Source organism: Natator depressus, chromosome 7, assembly GCF_965152275.1.
Source record: "Natator depressus isolate rNatDep1 chromosome 7, rNatDep2.hap1, whole genome shotgun sequence".
NCBI lineage: Eukaryota > Metazoa > Chordata > Testudines > Cheloniidae > Natator > Natator depressus.
Genome location: NC_134240.1, coordinates 87,164,432 through 87,185,832, shown reverse-complemented (window position 1 = coordinate 87,185,832; position 21,401 = coordinate 87,164,432). Strand labels below are relative to the sequence as shown.

At 44.4% G+C, this 21,401-nt stretch overlaps 1 protein-coding gene across 1 annotated transcript in view; it reads right to left on the bottom strand.

Moving 5' to 3' along the window:
- PCDH15 (protocadherin related 15) overlaps window positions 1–21,401 on the bottom strand; it is a 1,310,198-nt gene that overhangs the window by 436,280 nt on the left and 852,517 nt on the right. Inside the window, exon 8 of the mRNA XM_074958998.1 lies at window positions 19,673–19,792. Coding sequence (XP_074815099.1) covers window positions 19,673–19,792 — 120 coding nt within the window. The remainder of the gene's footprint in view (window positions 1–19,672; window positions 19,793–21,401) is intronic.

Sequence of the window (21,401 nt, the reverse complement as noted above, 5' to 3'; positions counted from 1 at the left end):
CTAAACTGGGATGTGGTACAGCTCTGTAGGCAAACAGCAACTGCTGCAACACTAGGTCCCAACCATTGGAGTGCTCATTTATGAATTTACGTATCATGGCCCCCAAAGTTCCATTAAACTTCTCCACCAGGCCATTCGCTTGATAGTGGTAAGGGGTTGCAACCAAGTGATTCACCCCATGAGCTTTCCAAATGCTTTCCATGGTTCCTGACAGGAAGTTAATTCCCGAATCTGTCAGAATGTCAGCGGGCCAACCTACCCTGGCAAAAATGTCTGCTAGTGCCTGGCACACACTGTTAGCCCTGGTATTGCTTAGAGCTACTGCTTCCGGCCATTGCGTGGCAAAATTCATGAAAGTCAGTATGTACTGCTTTCCTCTGGGTGTCTTTTTCGGAAAAGGACCCAGAATATCCACAGCTACTCGCTGAAATGGAACCTGAATTATGGGGAGTGGCTGGAGAGGGGCTTTGACCCGGTCTTGAGGTTTTCCCACTCTTTGGCATACCTCACAAGACCGGACATAAGCAGAAACACAGAAACATCCTTGCCCATTCCCTCCCAGTGGAAGGACTTCCCCAAATGGTCTTTGGTTCTGTTCACCCCAGCATGGCCACTAGGATGATTGTGGGCTAAGCTCAAGAGCTTTACCAGGTACTTAGTTGGAACTACCAACTGTCTTTGAAGATGCCAGTCTTCCTGGTGTCCACCAGAGAGAGTTTCCTTGTATAAAAGTCCTCTTTCTACAACAAACCTGGATCGATTAGAAGAGCTGAGAGGTGGTGGGTTGCTTCGTGCCGCTCTCCAAGCTCTCTGGAGGGTTTCATCTGCTTCATGTTTGGCCTGGAACTGTTCCCTTGATGCTGGAGACATCAGTTCCTCATTAGATTGTGGACTCGGGCTTGGTCCCTCTGGAAGCGATGTAGGGGATGGGACTGTTTCTATTGACTGTGAACCGCTCTCCGCTGGTGCACTATGTTGAGTTTCAGGCTCCAGTTGAGCCTCTTGCGCAGGTTTAGCTGCTGTTGCCAGTGTGGGCTCAGTGGTGCCGCCTGGTGTTGGGGTTGCAAATGCTGGATTCAGTGCTGGCAATTGTTATGGTGCTGGTTGCTTCGCTGGTTCCAGTTCTGGGAATGGCTCTGTCTGGGTTTCTGTGACTGGATCCACTACTGCTGTCACAGACGTTGGCATGGGGTCCAGTTCTACCACCTCAGTTTGAGTCTCTGGTAACACAGACTGGGCCCTTGTAGAAGGCTCAGGAACGGAACTAGTTGTGAAGATTTGCTTAGCCTGGCTGCGGGTGACCATCCCCACCCTCTTGGCTAGTTTCATGTGGTTGGCCAAGTCTTCCCCCAGCAGCATGGGAATGGGATAATCATCATAGACTGCAAAAGTCCACATTCCTGACCAGCCCTTGTACTGGACAGGCAACTTGGCTGTGGGCAAGTTTAAAGAGTTTGACATGAAGGGTTGAATTGCCAGTTGGGCCTCTGGGTTGATGAATTTGGGGTCCACTAAGGACTGGTGGATAGCTGACACTTGTGCTCCAGTGTCCCTTCACACAACAACCTTCTTCCCGCCCACACTCATGGTTTCCCTTCGCTCTGAGGGTATCTGGGAGACATCTGGGCCTGGGGACCGTTGGTGTGATTGTGGTGTAATGAACTGCAATCTGTTGGGGTTCTTGGGGCAGTTGACCTTTACATGCCCCACCTCATTACATTTAAAACATCGCCCAGGTGACTGGTCACAGAGGTGAGGTTGGTTGTTGGAGACTGGTGTGGCGGGGCGATAAGGTGTGTGGGGTTTTCCTTGGGATGTAGGTGGAGCCTTTGGTGGCCTCCGGTGATAGGATTTTTTTTCGTGTTGCCCCTTCTGATATTCACTCCAACTGCTACCAGTTTTTTTTTCTTTTCTGCCACCTCCAGAAATTTGGCTCCAATCTGCCCTGCCTCCATTACAGTTTTGGGCTTCCCATCTAGGATGTATCTATTTCCTCAGGAACACCCTCTAAGAACTGCTCCATTTGCATTAGGAAGGGCAACTCTTCCAGAGATTTAACACTTGGCTCCTGATATCCAAGCATCCCAATTTTTCACAATGTGGTAGGTGTGCTGGGTAAATGACATGTCTGGTTTTCACCTTAGGGCTCTGAACCACTGACGGGCCTGCTCGGGTGTTAGCCCCATTTGAATCCTGGCCCTGTCTTTAAAAAGTTTGTAGCTGTGCATGGATGCCTCAGGCATTTCAGCTGCCACCTCTGCTAAGGGTCCACTGAGCTGCGGCCTCAGCTCCATCATATACTTATCTGTAGAGATGCTGTACCCAAGGCAGGCTCTTTCAAAATTTTCTGAGAAGGCCCCTGTATCATCGCCTACCTTGTAGGTGGGAAATTTCCTTGAGTGGGGAATGGTACCCAGAGAAGGATTGGTAGGGTTGGCTGGTAAATTCAGCTTAGCCTTTTCCAGCTCTAAGCACTTCAGCGCTAACTCCATCTCCAAGCGGTGCTTCTCCGTCTCCACCTCCAAGCGTTTTGACTCCTTCTTCTGCTTCCAACTCCAAGTGTTTTAAGGCTATCTGTCATGTTCTTTTTGTCTCTCTTCAGCTTCAAAATTAGCTAATTCTAGTTTCTGTTGGACCTTGTTTTTTGCCATCCTAGCTTACCCGAGAGAGAAAAAGAAAAAGAAAAAAAACTGCTTGTGAATTTCCTGGCTGTAGCTAACACCTTTGTTTAAAAAAAAAAAAAAACCCTAACACCTCTGCCTCCAGGCAAAGAGAGAGTAAAGGAAAAAAAACAAAACCAAAAAACTCCAGCTGTTCTCAGCCCCTGCTTTCCCCAAGCAGCTAAAAGAAGAAAAAAAAACTCCTCAGGTTTGTGCTTCTGATTCAAAATGATCTCTGGTTCAAAATGACCCCACCACTCTGCCACCATGTCAGGGTTCCCTCCCCACTCTGAACTCTAGAGTTCAGACGTGGAGACCCACATGAAAGACCCCCTAAGCTTATTTCTACCAGCTTAGGTTAAAAATTCCCCAAGGCACAAATTCTCCCTTGTACCTTGGATTAGGTAACGCTGCCACCATCAAGTGATTTAGACAAACTCAGAGAGAGGACCACTTGGAGTTCCTTCTCCCTGCTTATATCCCCCCAAGTCCGCACTCCCCCTTTCCTGGGGAGGCTTGAGAATAAACAAGATGAGCATAGACCAACGTTGGGTTTTTTTTAGGACACTAAAAAAGAACCCAATCAGATTCTAAAAGAAACAGAACTTTATTAGAAAGAATAAAGGTAAAAGAAAAAAACAAACAACAACGTTTTAGTACTAACTATGTAATTCTCAGGGTTTTTTCACTTGGAAAATGCATTTATTTTTGCTGTTACTTTCAGAACTCAAAATTTAATGGTCTGTAGTTGAATTGGAAGGTTTTTCATGGGATCTAAAATGTAGCATAATAATTACAGATAAATGGCTTCAACAGTCTGAAAGCGACAGACGTTGGTGCTTTCCTGTGTGTTTTGTTTTTGTATACTGTCCACAATTAATGTTCTTGACACAAAAATCAGATATAAGATGTATTTTTCAGAGAAATTATTACTCATTTTTCCTATTTCTAGTCTCTAAAAAATTATAGGGATTCTAAAATATTACAAAATGAATAGAGCCTGCCTGTGGGCAAATGCTTCAAAATTGCTGTGGCCTACTGAACTCCACTCTAGAAATCAGCATCCCGTGAATGCTGCTTTAATCTTTTCACCATCTTTTTGAGCTGAAGTAGAAGCTAATGGAAACCACACATTGCATCCTTAGTCCACCTTTGAGACTGCTGTAAAGAACAAATGAGCAGACATGCTTTTCATCAGGTTATAGCATTTACAATACAGAAAATATAAATTAACATCTATATTTTTACAGAGCAGGAGGGAATCTATGGAATATCCACATACATTATCACACTGACTTTACTAACGACAGAGCAGTGTGTCTAGTAGAGCAGACTATTGTTATCTCTAATTAATACTTCTCCTTCAACAATGATCAATATGAGCTACTTCAGGGGATGGTGAACCTAACCAGTTGTGCAGTGTTGGTGTTGGCACAGGGTGGATTATTTTCTTATTCCCATCACATGACTGTTGGATAAGAAGCTGCTATGTAAAAATCTAAGAATATTGATCTGTAATAATTTTATGACCTGGCCAGTGAGAACTATATAGCAAATGAGTTATTAGTTATTGAATTATTAGTCTTTCCTGCATAAATGTACTCGTCTAGATAAGTATGGGGTTTTTGAAAAATACAAGTGGAAAGACGAAGTGGAGAGGAAGGTAGTAACCCTGACCCTGGTACTAGCACCTGCTGCAGCTGTGATGCACAAGCATAGAATGCTGTCCTGGGGTGAGAGACAGCCACAAAGAGGGCAGCTCAAGATGAGGAGGAAGCTCATAATCCACCCACGGGGGGCAGCTGGAAAAAGCTTTTAGAGAATGAGGAGGGAAGGAGAAGGATCTAGATGCTGAGCTAGTGGATGAATTGGAGCTAGGGTAGGAGGTGAGAGGATAAAATTAAAGAAGAGGAGACAAAAAGCAGGAGACTGGGAAGGGACAAGGAGGAAAACAGGAAAGGTTTCAGATCAGGAGAAGCAGAAAAAAATAGAACTGGGTATGCGAGCAAACACTATTACAGAAAGGAAGTAGAGGGAAATAAAATCTCCAGATGTAGCAGAGAGAGAGAGAGAGAGAGAATATGAATCAAGGAAAAAAATATAACTGGTGAAAAAGAGAATTAATCAAAAAACTGTTAGATTAAAACAGATCCTAAGAGTAGTAAACAAGAAGCCCAAACACAAAGGACCTACACAGTAAGTGAAAAGAGAGAAAATGTGTATTTGAATACCTACTGACACAATATAATTCAAAAGTGCCTAATCGACAAGTGAGGGCCACTAGGTTAAAAAAAACAACCAACCATTTGTGGATTGCAGAGATATGTTTGTAGAAGATTATAATTAAGAGACGCTCCCTCATAAGGGATAGTATTATGAAGACAGGAATTGGGAGATGTGTCCTGGAGGCGGGGGTTGGAAACACTGCATGGTTGTGTGAAGCAGTTCACCAGAGAAGCTCTCCAGTTTGTTTTTAATAAAGTTTTATTCCTTTCTCATTCACTGGTTTGTGTTTAATGAACCCCAAGATCATTACATTGTGTCAGAAGTGCTGAATGAGAAGGAAACTGTAGTCATTTTGAAGTTAACTCCTGTGTTTGCAACTGAAAGCAGAGACAAAGGGAGGCACCAGAGAAGCATGTGGAGCGTCAGGCACAGCTGCTTTTGCGTGTATTTGGTGAGCACAATAGTAGCTTGACTAGCTAAAGAAGGGGGGAAAAAACAGGAACGGATGTGTTGCAACCTCCATCCAGTCTGAAATTGTCAGGCAATGTCGCAGAGAACTGGAAAACATTCAGACAGAGATTTAAATTGTATTTAGCAACCTCAGAGAAAAGGAGAAAAATGATAAAGTGAAATCATTAATTTTTTTCCATGTTGTTGGGGAGGAAGCAATGAATATTTACAACAACTTTAAGTTTGAAGAAGGTGAAAGCATGAAATAAAATACTGACTAAATTTGAGGAGCATTGCATGCCAAAAAGGAATGAAACCTTTGAGAGAGAGATTTTACCTGCATGCAAAAAAACTGATGACACCATAGAGCAATATGTCTCAGAATTAAGGAAAGTCAGTAAAACATGTGACTTCGGTGAACTGATAGAGTCTCTGGTCAGAGAAAGAATCATTTGTGGCGTTAAAGAATGTATTAAGAGAGAGACTGCTCTGTGAAGGAGATTTAACTTTAGAAAAAAGGTCTCTAAATATGCAAGGCAGCAGAAACTGTGAAAGCATAAGGCAAAGAGCTGAATTCATCAGAATGGGTTATGTAAGTATTAAGTACAAAAGAATATAGCCAGAATTGATCAAATCAAAGAGTGGAACCACTCACTATTAAAACCATGGCTGGGTAAAGACGGGGTACGGTCATGTGGAAGCTGTGGATCACAGCATGGCCCCAAACAGTGTGTTGCCTTTGGAAAACTCTGTCACAGATGTGGGAAAAATAATCATTTTGCAAAATGCTGCAGATCCCAAATGCAGAAAAGTCAAGTGTATTCAGTTAAACACAACCTGGTTGAGGAGTTTTTCATTGACATACTGGGAACAAGCAAGTTTGATAAGAGGGACTGGATACTGCCTATGACAGTGAATGGAAAAATTATTCCACTGAAACTGGACACAGGAGCTCAGGTTACTATTCTGTCTGAAGAAAAAAGATAGATTATGAAAGACTAAAAATAAGACCCAAACTGGGACCAACATCAATAAAAGTAACTGGATATTCTGGAACAAATATACCAGTGAAGGGGAGGTGCATTGCTAGCAACAACCATAATAACACCGTGTACAGCTCACTTTCGCTGTAGTGCCAAAGGAGGTGACACCAATTGGAGGCCTAGCTGCATGTGAAAAAGTCAATCTGATAAAACGGGTGCCCTCACTACAAGATCATATTGAACCTGGCTATGAGGCACTCTTTCGGGAATATCATTACCTGTTTCAAGGGTTGGGTTGCTTGCAGGGTGCACATATAATCTGTATAAACAAGCAGGTCCCTCTAGTTAGCTGTCCATACAGAAAGGCCATTTGCACTCCATGATAAACTCAAGGCTGAGCTTGCAAGGATAGAAGCAATGCAAGTAATGCAAAAAATTGAGGAAGCAATGCAAGTAATGCAAAAAATTGAGTGAGCTCCCTTGTCATTGTGGATTAAAGTAATGGCTAGCTACACGTATGCTTAGATCCCAGAGACCTCAACAAGGCTATAAAAAGAGAAAATTTCAAACTACCAACCAGAGAAGCGATGTCTCAACATTACAGTAAATTGGATACAGTTTATGGTTTTTGGCAGCTTAAATTAATTGAAGAAAGCTCAAAAATGTGTACATTTAATATCCCATTTGGAAGATACAGATTCCTATGCTTACCCTTCAGCATAGCTTTACCCTAGAAGTGTACCACAAAACCATACATATGAACATATTAATAGTGTTGATACCTCAATGTATGACTTCATCATCTTGGACTCAACAAAAGGGAAGCATGATTGTAGAATTCAGGAATTCCTGGATGCAACTAGAGCTGAAAACCTCAAGCTAAATAGGTAGAAATGTGTTTTAGGGGTTACAGAACTGACTTTTATTGGGACATTATTTCCAACAAAGGCGTAAAACCTGATAAGAGGAAGATTTCAGCTACTGAAATGATGCCACATCCCCGTCAAAGAAAGATGTCCAATGGTTCCTGGGAATTGTTAATTATCTTGAAAAATGCATACCTAATCTACCTACCCAAGCAGTGGCTTTGAGAAAACACCTAGAGAATAAAAATGAATGGTATTGGGATGCAGAACAGGAGGAATTCTGGGAAGGTTTAAAATAACGGATACAAGAACTAGTGTTGAAGTTCTATGCACCAAGAAGACCTATTAAAATTTCAGCAGATGCTTTACCATCTGGGTTAGGTGCAGTGATTTTACAAAAGCATGAGGATTGTTGGCAACTACTGGCATATGCATCCAAATAATTGACTGAGGCAGAAAGCAGGTACGCACAGATTGAGAAGGAGATTTTAGGAATATTGTTTGCCTGTGAGAGATTCAATCAGTATATTTATGGACAGACAGTGGAAGCTGAAACGGACCACCAGGCCCTGATGACGTTATTTAGCAAACTGCTAAACGATTGTGCCTTCAGGATTCAAACAATAATGATAAAGCTGCAAAAGTATGTTTTGGTTGTGATCGACACACCCATAAAATTCATGTTCACTGCCTATGCATTTTTTAGAGCAGTAGCTGCCACAAAACCATAGAAGACTTTAGAGACAGAGATGCAAGCCTATGCCTATTATTGTAAAGGCAATTCCCATAGCTAACAGGAAACTGCAACAAATAAGAGAGGAAACGGAGAAAGATGAATCACTGGGAATCTTTAATGAAGTGATAATTAAAGGGTTTCCTAAAGAAATGAGCAGTCATTGTTCAACTATAAGAGACTACTGGAACTTGAGACATGAATTTACTGTAATAGATGGGGTGATTTTCAAAGGAGATAAGACTGTAATTCCAACGAGCCTCCAAAAAAAAAAGTTATAGAAGATCCACAAGGATCATTTAGGAATTGTGAAGTGCAAACAACAAGCATGAGAGGTGCTGTAGTGGCCGTGGATCAATTACAACAGAAGTGGGCAAACTATGGCCCGCGGGACTGTCCTGCCTGGCCCTTGAGCTCCCGGCCGGGGAGGGAAGCGTGGCTGGCTGTGGCGGGGCTGCAAGCTCCCTCTGCTCAGAGCTGCATGGTAAGGGGGCGAGGGTGGGAGATGGATAAGGGGCAGTGGGTTCTGGGGGGGCAGTTAGGGGACAGGGAGCAGTTGGATAGGCATGGGAGTCCCGGTGGGGCCTGTCAGGGGGCGGGGGCGTGGATAGGGGTCGGGGAGGATTGATTGGGGTCCCGGGGGCCCATCAGGGGGTGTGGGTGTGGCTAGGGGTCGGGGGGGGAGTCAGGGAGCGGGGGGGTTAGTTAGGGAGTGGGGTCCCAGGGTGGCAGTTAGTGGTGGGAGTCCCAGGAGGGGGTGGTCAGGGGACAAGAAGCGGGGGGGGGGGGTTTGGATGGGTCGGGAGTTCTGAGGGGGGCAGTCAGGGGCCGGGAAGTGGGAGGGGGCAGATAGGGGGCGGGGTCCAGGCTGTTTGGGGAGGCACAGCCTTCCCTACCCGGCCCTCCATACAGTTTCGCCCCCTGATGTGGCCCTCGGGGCCAAAAAGTTTGCCCACCCCTGCATTACAACATTACTAATGTGGTAAAACTGCTTTTCGTGGTTGAAATACAAGCCATACCAACAGGCAGAACCACTAAGATCTCATCCAGTTCTATAAAAGCCTTATGAGAAGGCAGGCACTGATTTATTTACCTGGTAATCAAAGGACTATTATTCTCTGTATCCAGAAAACTGCACACTGCACAGTACTAATAGTAAGTCAGTGATACCTGGCATGAAGTGAATCTTCTCCAGGCATGGAATTCCAGATGAAGGTTTTAGCCATAATGCACTGCAATTTTCTAGTGCAGATTTTAGTCATTTTGCCATAGATTTCAATTTTCATCACAAAACATTAAGTCCAAATTACTGCCAATCAAACGGACTTGTGGAAAAGTCTATACAGACCGTAAAGAACCTTATGAAAAAAGACTTTTGACAGTGGGAGTGATTTGTATAACGCGTTACTGATTTACCAAAGTACACCCCTGAAAAATGGCTGTTAATAGGAAGAAGGATCACATCTAATTTTCCAGTTACTGATAACTTGCTGAACAATGAAACCATATGGAAGATAAAATACAATCAAAAGTGGACACAGAAATATTATTTTGACAAAAGGGACCATGATCTCCCATCTCTTAATCCAGGTGATAGTGTGCTCGAGAAATCACACCTCTAATACTTGGGGCCAAAGGGCTACTATTAAAGAACATCTGAATCCAAGGTTTTACATAGACCAGACAAACCATGGGGACACAGTTAGATGTAATAAAAGGGATCTATGAATAATCCCAGAAAGGTTGACCACAGTGATAGTAGATGTGGACTCTGGCATTTTGGACTGATCCTTCATCAACATAAAAAAGAGAAAGTGCCAAGGAACAAGAGAACAACTCAGACTCTAATGAAAAGCTGATACTGAGAAGATCAGAGCAGGAGATTAAACATCCTGAAAGACTCAGAGACTTTGTTTTGCTTTAAGAGGGAAGATGCAGAGAGATGTTTGTAGAAGATTATAATTTAGAGACACTCCCTCATAAGGGACAATATTATGAACATAGGAATTGGGAAATGTGCCCTGGAGGGGTTGGGAACACTGCATGGCTGTGTGCAACAGTTCAGAAATGCTCTTCAGTTTGTTTTATTACTTTCTCATTCACTGGTTTGTTATTTAATGAACCCCAAGATTGTTACATGGATAAACTCTGTAAAAAGAGGTACAGCCACAGAAATATCGAATCCGAGGAGTAATTCAAGCCAAAGAGAAGCAAAGAAAAGGACAGCAACAGTGGAGCTGGCCTTACACCCTTTCTTCCTGAAGTGACATGGTATACTGTTGAGTAATCTCTTGTTCTTTTAACAATGCATTTGGTATTAACTGTACAGAGCAAGGAAGAGTAGCATGTACAAGCTAACAAAAGTTAATATGTTGGTAACTTATAGTTTATTACTATAGGTATTAATTACTTGGTAGATTCTACATTATTTATCCTCCAGGGTATAATTTTTAGATATTTTTCCTCATAATGTTCTAAAAATTTAAAATTATCCCATTTGTCTTGATTTGCCTCTGCCTCTCCTCACAGTTAGCAGTGCCTAGCCTAGCTGGGTCACTGTAGCAACACAAAGGCTCTAGATAAGCAGTCTCCCAGGAAACTTGGGGGGCAATTCCAAGACAATGGCTGAGTTATCAGCAGTGAAGATGACTTCCAGGTTCCTGCCTAAAGTTAAATAGTGATTTTGCAAAATCTGGGAACACAGAGATCAAACAGAAACTAAACAGTTAAAAACAGTGTCTGGAGAGCAAGAGAGGAGAGGTGCAAGTGAACTGTTCCTACGAAGAACAGTCTGACAAGGAAGAGAAAGACAGATCCTGAGGGAGTGCCTGAAAGTAACTGCAGCTTTCCCTGGTTTCCAGGGACTGTATGTCCCAGGGAAAGATAAACATGCATATAGACCCTCTATTGTCTTAAGATCTGTTTTGTTTGACATTCTTTATTTAGAACCAAATAATACCCACCAGAAAGTCATCAAGTAGAGTATCTCTGATCATAGCTCTTGGAGGGAACAAAACTGCAGGTATTGAACCTAAGTTAGGCCTGCTGAGGTATTTATGGTTAACACTTGAGGCCTACAATGCAAGATCCAATTTGAGAGTGGTAGAATCATGTGATTCCACCCTGAGGGAGACACTGGCTTGAGGCCTGAGAGAGGGAAGAAACCAGACGTGGAGTTAGTCCAGTAACTGATTATGATAGCAGATTTTTCCCTGAAACAGAATTCTCCAACCTTTTCCTCCATGGTGATCTACTTTTAGACTAAAATAATATTTAGAGATCTGCCATGCAACCTAAGTTTGTGCAAGATGATGGCTCCTTTCTAAATACACTGAGTAACATAGCTAGTCAGGAATTTTCTAATTGTTCTTTGGCAAGAAAATGCCTATTTGTCAAAACAAACTTTTTGCAGGAGATTTTGTCAGGAAAGAATGGGGTGTAGGTCTTGCTGTCTACCCCAATTGTTTAGGTATTTGCCTGGAATATGGAAGATCCACAATCAAGTACCTGCTCTGCCTGATTTGAAGCAAGGACATGAACCTGGGTCTCCCACACCAAGGCAAGTACCCTAAAATTAGGCTACAAAGTCAGTGCGTCTCTTTCTCACTCTCTCCTGTTGGAGCTGTTCCAGTTTGTATAAATAATTACATATTTATTCAATGAGTATTCACTGGGCCAGAGGTAGATTCTGGGTCCTGGTGGTTAGCGCACTTGCCTGAGATGTAGGAGACCTAGGTTCAAGTCCTTGCTCCACATCTGGCAGAGCAGGTTTCTTTTACAATACAATCATCAAGCTTTCAGTCACCAAATAGTAGCAGTATGTTGAGCAGACATCTTCACTGAACTATACCCAATGGCAGATTTTTTTTCAAGATGATTAATTAATTGCAATACAATGGACAGTTGACAGCTCTGAGTTATACTTATTAGATTTTGGCCACATTGTTGTGGGATCCTTCCAAACAGAGCACTCATACGATCAAAGAAACTAAAATACATTGCAGGTAAAATGGAGTCATATGGAGAAAGATCTTCTAAAATCTTAAACACAAAGCATCCTTCCCCATATTACTGTGGTGTATTATATTCCGGGAGACACGTATAACAACAATTTTGTTTTTAAAGTAACTTCTTACACAGCGACTCAATGCAAAAAGTGCAAGGCATTGGAAAAACAAGCCCTTGTGATAGAAAGACCTTTCAGCAATAATTTGTACAATGTACTAATGTGCTATAACAGCAACTTTCTCCTTTTATTATTTTTTCCTTCAAGGTAAAATAATGATCACCATGGGGGAAGTAGATGAAAATGTTTACCATGTGTAAAAATCACTTAATTTATTAATATTTTCAGTGGGATAATTTTGCACCATTTTCTTGAAGGAAAAAAAACATATTCCCATAGAAGTACTGTAGTGCAATATCGTTATCTTGAAAGTGCAACTTACAAATGTAGAATTATTATTTTTTACATAATTGCACTCAGAAACAAAACAATGTAAAACGTTAGAGCTTACAAGTCGAAGCATGAAGGGGCACGAATGTTTAGCATATCCTGCACATAAATACCGTGCAATGCTGGCTACAACCGTGCCATGTGAACACATGTTCTCACTTTCAGGTGACATTATAAATAAGAAGCAGGCAGCATTATCTCCTGTAAATGTAAACAAACTTGTTTGTCTTAGTAATTGGCAGAACAAGAAGTAGGGCTGAGTGGACTTTTATGAGGTGAATTGAAAAATACCACTTCTTTTATTTATCTTTTTGATAGTGCAAATATTTGTAATAAAAATAATAATATAAAGTGAGCACTGTATACTTTGTATTCTGTGTTGTAATTGAAATCAATATTTGAAAATGTAGAAAAACGTCCAAAATATTTATAATAAATTTAAATTGGTATTCTATTATTAAGTGTGATTAAAACTGTGATTAATCATGACTTTTTAAAAAATTTAATTTGTTTTGTATTAATCGCATGCATTAACTGTGATTAGTTGAGAGCCCAAATTTAAACAATATGAAGAAGTTAGAGAAAGGGATTTGCAAATATCAGAATACTCCAGATCAGCTTTTACTGAAAGAAGAGGACCAGATCCTGATCCTAGATATGGCCCCTTTGCATGGCTTCAATAGATGCAAAGGGGTAAGGAGTGCTCTAAATTACAGCTGTGATGTAACTCCCCCTAAAAATATTATTATGCCAGTTGGAAATTGGAGTGCAGTGAGGCAATCTCTTTATAACAAGGAGCCAGAAGTAGTCATTTTGCCACGCACAGTGAAAAATCTTTCTGGCCTTCCCCACCCTCCACATCAAAGCAAACAAATGCTGGTACATTAATTTAGCATTTCCTGAAAGATGATGAATGGACAATGTCCTACCCCCAACCCCCAGAACTTGCCGTGCACAGAGCTGTCTAGGCTGGCTCTATGCCAGCTAGCTCTCACACCAGTCGAATCCTCATGTCTGTTTAATGCACTTTTACAAACCCTTTGTAAGGAAGAACAAAAATTACACTTAAAGCACATAGTTATAGGAATCATGGGGCTGATATATGGAAGAGACACTATGCTTTTAGTAAACAGGGGAAAGGGAAAAAAAGCTTAGTGGTACTTGATAATAGCACAAATACAACTACTTTTAAGATCCAGTTTGCTGTAAATCAATGGACTTGCTCTACCTTGATACTAGTGTAACAGAGCAGAACTGCATCAGGGTGTTTAAAATGAAGTTGCAAAAGGAAACAAAAATAATTTTCTTCTGAGAATTTGAAACATCAAAGTAGAGCATTAAATCATGAACGCGTGCTCTCAAATGGACTGCAGGCGGTATTCATTAAGATTATCTGCCATCATCTCGCAGTGTGGGGTAGCAGACTAAAATTGGATTATCAGGACTAATACTTTGATTCACAACTAAGAAACAATTTTAAATGTTCTTTTTTTATTCCCCACCAGAATAAATTAATTCTGGGGAGGAGTCTTTAAAAGGAAAATTGATAAAATTACTTACAGTACACCCTAATATTTTTTTCTATCAACACAATTATATTTAGGTTTGTGTGTGACGGGGCAAGGCCAGATGGCTACAGTGAAGTAATCCTGTTGGGATCCAGGAGGTGAGCGGGCTTCTGCCTGCCCACTACTAAAGAAACTAATGAGAAAACAGGAACGGGAGTGAGATCACGGGGCTAAACAAAGGGAACCGGACGGGGACACTGAGCAGAGAACCCTGGACAGCGCCCACTGCCCTCAAAGGTGTCGAAGGACCCAGCGGATGCTGCCCAGAGGAACTCTGCCCGGATGCATGAACAGACTGAGGAGTGGAAATAGGCCCCACAGTTGCAGGAAACCCCATAGGCCAACCTCCTCTCCCTGGTTTTGTAGATGGCCATTTTGGCCAGGGCTAGGAGGAGGTTGACAAGGAGGTACCGCGACTTTGTGGGGCCACGGATAGGGAGTGCGTATATGAACAGGTGAGGGGAAAAGTGCAACCAAAAAGTAAGAACAGATCTAAAAGGAGCCGAAACAGGGGCTGCAAACTGGCACACTCCAGGTACATGTGAGCCAGGGTCTACCTCATGCCACAAAAGGGGTAGGTGTCCAGGAGGGGAGTGAACCACGCCAAGTACATGCCCATGCTCACGGCTCTGTGAAGGAGCCACCAGCTGGTGTCCCTGGCGGGCCTCAGGACCAGGATGGAACATAGGCTGTCCCAACGGGGCTCCTCACCCTCCAGAGGTGGCAAGAGGTCCCGACACTTTGTGTCGGGGTGGACGCAAGGGTGAGGGCATGAAGAGTGTGGAGCACAAGTGTGCACAGATATTTTCTTGGTGCGGTCTGGAACTGAACCGGCTGCAAGTCGTGCAGCCAGTTCACGGTAAAGGGGTGGTGTTAGGATATAGATATCCAGGCCTGTCGGTAAAGGCCCGTACTCAAAGAATTTAGGTGTATTCTTATCACTTGGCTAGTTATAGAGGTATAAAAGAAAATCAAAATTACTGTCTGCTGGTGTAAGGTCCTTCTCTTACTGTGACTGTCTGAGGCCTTGTTCTTAGGCTAAGGCCTTTGGATAAGCAGCAGAGGCAGCCATAAGCTAGGAAGCAACCAGTCACATCCTCACATTCCAAACTAGTCACATTGAAATAAGGTGCTATTAGGCTGTTAGGAATACAATCCTGTCCTGATAGTGCCTATCACCTCCAGAGAAAGGGAAGTGCCTAGAAAATGTAAAAGGAAACTTAGTTTGATAGCATCCTGTCTGGCAAGAACTCACTTATCAATAGCTGGGATGTGAAAGCCTCACTTCTGTATTGTTTTGTCATTATGGTTCCCACTTTGCTATTGTTTGTCTGTATAATCTCTGTCTGGTTCTGTGATTGTTCCTGTCTGCTGTATAATTAATTTTGCTGGGTGTAAACTAATTAAGGTGGTGGGATATAACTGGTTACATAATCATGTTACAATAAATTAGGATTGGTTAGTTAAATTTCAGGAAAATGATTGGTTAAGGTATAGCTAAGCAGAACTCAAGTTTTACTATATAGTCTACAGTCAATCAGGAAGGGGGTGGGTGTGTGGGTAGGGGAAATGGGAACAGGGAATGGGGGTAAGGAAATTGGAATCATGTTTTGCTGAATGGGGAAATGGGAACAGGGAATGGGGGTAAGGAAATTGGAATCATGTTAGGCTAAGGGCAGGAAATGGGAACAGGGACACAGGTAAGGCTCTGTGGTGTCAGAGCTGGGAAGGGGGACACTAAGGAAGGAAACTGGAATCATGCTTGCTGGAAGTTCACCCCAATAAACATTGAATTGTTTGCACCTTTGGACTTCGGGTATTGTTGCTCTCTGTTCATGCGAGAAGGACCAGGGAACTAAGTGGGTGAAGGAATAAGCCCCCTAACAGGTGGGATGGCCAGGAAGGTCCATGGGGCAGGGGCCCAATGAAAAGGTCTGGAGGGCCTGGGGTGTGGGTGGACGGGGCATGCCCTCTTGTAGGACCCAATCGAGGAAAACGCGAGCAGTGGGCGGTAAAGCAGCCCTCACCTCCTGAAATACGCACTAGGGCGTATGAGGCCTGGAGAGCCCCATGCGCTGAGTGAGTGCTTCAGGGAATCCAGCCAGTCTCCCCAGTCGTAGTCCAGGAGAATCATAGAATCATAGAATATCAGGGTTGGAAGGGACCTCAGAAGGTCATCTAGTCCAACCCCCTGCTCAAAGCAGGACCAATCCCCACTTAAATCATCCCAGCCAGGGCTTTGTCAAGCCTGACCTTAAAAACTTCTAAGGAAGGAGATTCCACCACCTCCTTAGGTAACGCATTCCAGTATTTCACCACCTCCTAGTGAAAAAGTTTTTCCTATTATCCAACCTAAATCTCCCCCACTGCAACTTGAGACCATTACTCCTTGTCCTGTCATCCGCTACCATTGAGAATAGTCTAGATCCATCCTCTTTGGAACCCCCTTTCAGGTAGTTGAAAGCAGCTATCAAATCCCCCCTCATTCTTCTCTTCCACAGACTAAACAATCCCAGTTCCCTCAGCCTCTCCTCATAACTCATGTGTTCCAGTTCCCTAATCATTTTTGTTGCCCTCCGCTGGACTCTCTCCAATTTTTCCACATCCTTCTTGTAGTGTAGGAGGTCTCCAACTCTGGTGACTTCTGCCAGGATCAACCTCTGGCGCACCGAGGGGGACTCCGCCACCTGCACATGGAGCTGGGGGTTGTGTAGCAGGGGCTCCACGAAGAGATCCACCCTCTCGGCAGCCGAAACCAGTTTCCAGGTCCGGAGGAGGTCCTGGTAGATGGGGTCTTTGTAGCCCAGCGGGAGAGGGCTAACAACAGAGAGGGGTTTCCCCAGGGCAGAGAGGGCGGGTACCAGGGCAGCACTGGGAAGGAAGGGAGGGACGGAGGTCAGGACCAGTCGGATACCCAGGTCTTCCAGCAGCTCCAAGGGGATGAACACCCCCCCCACCCCACCAAGCCCTTTACTACTGCCTTCTGGGCGACGGCCTCCAGCGCCAGGAAGACAACTACCTTCCTGTACATTTTGGAGGCCACCACGATGGCCATGGGCCCCACCACCCTCACCAACACCCGCACGTAGGTCTCCATGTGGGACGAGGCGGGCACCAGGAGGCAACAGACACCGCGATTTCTGGTCAAGATAGGGAAGGGAGCCCGGCCACCAGAGATCGAAGCGGAGGTGGTCACCAGGGGAGGTGACATAGCGGCGGGCGGGGGGGGGGCACCGCCACCTGGGGGCCGAGAGAGGGGCACCTGCAGAGCTGGTGGAGGGAGCAAAGGGGAGGGACGCCACAGCCGCTGGTGGGGCTGCAGCAGAGGGGGCAGCACCTACCGTGGAGGGCTTTGCCTTTTTGGCAGGGTCCTTACCATTCTTTTTTCCCTGGCCTTTCCCGCTGGCTGGGGAGCCCCCCAGAGTTGGAGGGGGCAACGGACATGGCAGCAGTGGAGTCTATCCCTGTACCCACCACTGCCAGTGCCACAGCGGGGGCGGTAGCAGGTGGTTTGGCAGCGGCGGTCGATGTGGGAGCCACAGGGGACGACGGGGGGGCAGGTGGAGGAGGGGCAGTGGGGGCTGCTTGAGGGTTCCCACCCACCTTATCCCCCACCATAATGAGCGCAGATGGAGGACAAACACCGGAGGGAGGTTAGCGAAGGGGAAAACAGGGTGACCACTCCTCCCCGCTAGGCTGCAGGCAGGGGAGGAGGCCACCGGGAGGGGAGGGATGGATGGTGGGGCTATCAAGGACCTGGGGGGGTTCAGTCACCGACACAGGATGGGATTCTGGCTCCTCTAGCTACACTAGGGGAGGGGGAGGTTATAATAGCATTGGAGGAGTGCAGTGACACAGGGGTTCAAACAAAAAAGGGGAGGGGCACAAGCGCATGGGAAGGGGGCACGGGCGCATGAAACAAGGGGCTCATCAGGGCAGGGGACCCCAGCGGGGGGGGGACAACCAGGCTGGAGGTAGGACAAGGAAACCAAGGGGCTAGCTTCAGTGGCTGGGTGGGACAAACAACACTGCAGAGGGAAAAGCGTGGGGCACGCAAACAAATTGAAGCTGTGTGCTTGCAAAAAAAGCCAATGGTTGCTGGCTGCTGCTTCAGGTCCAAATAGTGGAAACAGGGCGTGGCAAGCCAAGCAAGCAGCTGAGTCCTTGAGGCAGGAGCTGAGGCAGATGGTAAGCAGCCAGTGGGGGTGGTGGAGGGGGCAGCAATGGTGGTGGTGGGGACTATGGGGGGACACAGATGGACCAGGGGCAGGCTCCACACCACACCCCCTGTGTTCCCACAAACACAGTCAAGACCACCACCACAAGAGCACAGTTTGAAAGTTACTCAGTCCTTGAAGGCCCCCTCCACAGTGGTCTGCAGAGGCTCTGCATGCTCCCCCAGCAGAAGATGGTCCCCGTCTTCCTCCTCCTCGAGGCTCCAGCAGCTCCCAGGCAGCAACAGGAGCTCCAGCAGGCAGTCTGGTGGCCAGGCAGGAAGGACCCCTCACAGATGATGGTGGTGTCCACAGCAGCAGCCCCTCACTCCCCTCCTCTGCGGAGTGGGCCAGCTGGTCCCCCTCAAGGGGCTGCAGCAGGAACAGCAACAACTGGGAGGGGGCGTGGTCCAGCAGCCAGGGAGCAGGGGGGTTGTCTGGCCCAGCCAGGGGAGTAGCTGGAGCAGGAACAGCGCTGAGAGCCTAGGGCCTAGCAGCACCCCCAGCAGCAACAGCAGCCTCCCACCTCCCTCCAAACGAGAGGACTATAGTAAAGTAATGGGAGACAGAGATAGTAGCCACAGGCTAAACAAATCCCTGTTACCAGAATAAGCAAATGGCAGCTGCTCCAGGTCAATTAAAACACCTGGGGCCAATTAAGATCTTTCCAGAAGGCAGGGAGGACAGCTAGGTTGATTGGGACACCTGAATCCAAGCAGGGGCTGGCTGAAATTAGTTGAAAGCCTCCCAGTTAGGCAGGTGGGTATGCATGTCAGGAGCTGTAGGAAGAAGTTATGCTGTTAGAGGGGCTGAGCAGTATACACCATATCAGTCACAAGGAGGCCCTGAGGTTAAGGGTGAAGTGGAGCCTGAGGAAGTGGGGACTGCTGTAGGGAAGTAGCCCAGGGAATTGTATGCGTCCTGTTTCTAAAAATTCAGCTACCATAGCTGATACTATTAGGGTCCCTGGGCTGGTGCCCAGAGTAGAGGGTGGGCCTGGGCTTCTCCCTTTACCCCCAATGAATCACTGAGACTAGGAGACAACAGAGACTGCAAGGGAGGATAGCTTCTCCTCGCCTCCCTTGCTGACTTATGATGAAAATGGCTCAGTAGGCTGTGACCCTTGACTCTAGAGAGAGAAGGGCTACGTGGAGGGTCACAGTGAGCTTCTGAGGCTAGCGAAATCCACCAGGAAACGTGGGACCCACAGAGACAAGGACAGAGCTTTGTCACAATTTTATTATTTATATATTCATCTATCGATAGATAGATGAATTAAATTACTCATTGTGGATTGAAAATGCATGACAAATAAGAGTGACCACTGTGAGTTAAGCAACTGCCAGGGAGGGTTACTAACTAAATGACCCAAAATAAGAAAAATTATTAATGGTCTTTACTGTAAGAGACAGATAGCAGGAAAGGTAAACTAAGCTTTTTTTTTTTTTAAAAAAAAAAGAACATACATGCTAGTTTTGTACAGTGTGCGTGTGCTGAAAAGAAGAACTTCACTTACCGGGTCATTAGGATTGTACTGGATGACATATTCTATCTGGCCATTGGGACCATCATCTACGTCCATGGCACCACTGTTCCCAGAGAATCCTGTGAAGATTGTGGTTCCAACTGGTGTTAACTACAACAAAAACAAAAAGAATATACATACTTCAAAAACACTTGGAAACTACAGAAAAAAAATAAGAGAGGCTGCTATTCCCTCTCTCACAACTGTTTGTGCCTAAAAGTTCAAAGAAAATATGGGGATAAGTTATAGGCCCAATACTTTCAGTCTCTGGTTTAGATCATGTTATTTCCCTGAAAGAGGATTAAAACCATAGATGGGGTTGACTTAGATAACTTCCATGCATCAAGACAGTAATCTCTTTGTTGACATACTTTTGAGTTAAGGGCCAACAAGCTTTGGAAAGAAAGAGAAAAGAAGAAAGGATAAGAGAGGGCAAAAGAGAAAATAAACAATTGCCTCCCTCTTCAGATTGGGGAAGTTCTAACATAGATGTCAATTACAAAAATTAAATATCCATTTATTGTACAATGCATTTCATGAAAATGTTGAAAGTACAATGCTAGATAAATTATATATATGCACGTAAAACAGAATATTTATAGCTTTAATAAACTTATATATAAGAAAAAAGATTTTAATACTCTAAACAGATATTCTGAAACTCAACAGAGTTCTTGCTACTGTGGTACAAAAGCAATGACAATGTTTCACCATGTTTTGCTAGGGACAATTTTATACCCCATACATTGGTTTTGAAAATACTGTTTTCCAAACTATCCTAGCAGAGTTGAGCAGTTAGGGTGAATTCCTGGCCCTGTTGAAGTCAATTGCAGAACTCCCGTTGAATTCAGTGGAGTCAGAATGTCATCCTTAATGTTCGGAGTTAGACATACTAGAAACAAAACCAAAATAAATAAACCAAACCCCTAATTTGGGCTGTAAATAGAAACAGAAAATTATTTCTGATTAGAAATTAATCACCACTAACTGCATTATTGGACCAATTCCTGCTCTCTTGCAAAACTCTAGAAAACAGGATATGTCCAGAGGATACCACCTGGAGTCAGGGGAACAGAATCCCCCATTCAGGAAAGAGAGCATCCGAGCAGGCACTCTAGCTCACCATTAGCTGTAGTAGTAGCGACTGCCCCAACACGCTCATTAGACGGAGTTTTGTCACTGTTTTTCCCCAAAACTCCCCAGCCATGCTGCTGCTAAGACAAAGCTGAGGGGCCAGAAAGTAATTCTCCTCGGAACATAGGACCCAACACAATGACAGTTTTATTGCTTTTCAGACTTTGCGCGCAAGCAAAAAGAGGAAAGGATTTGTCCCACAGAGTTTATTAAAAAATAAACATTTCAATGCAGAATATAATAGCCACATTGCCACATTACATAGTTAACACCACATAACAATAATTAATATCTTCCAACTTGCATTGTTTTCTCCTGTATCCTTGGTTTGATTTTTAAAACTTGTTATTTAGGAAGTCTAGATTTCTGTAATCAGTATTTTCAGAGCTAACAATTAAGCTCTGGAATAAAACCCATTTCCTTGCAAAGTCTTGTTTAGGAGAACAGTGTGTACTGTATATTTTTCTTAATGCCAATCTGCATTATATATACTTAAACCATAACTATATATTTTTTTGCTACCAACTTGATTTGCCTGCCAGTGTCCTAGGCTGTAAAAATACTACCCATGCTATAGAAGTTGTGA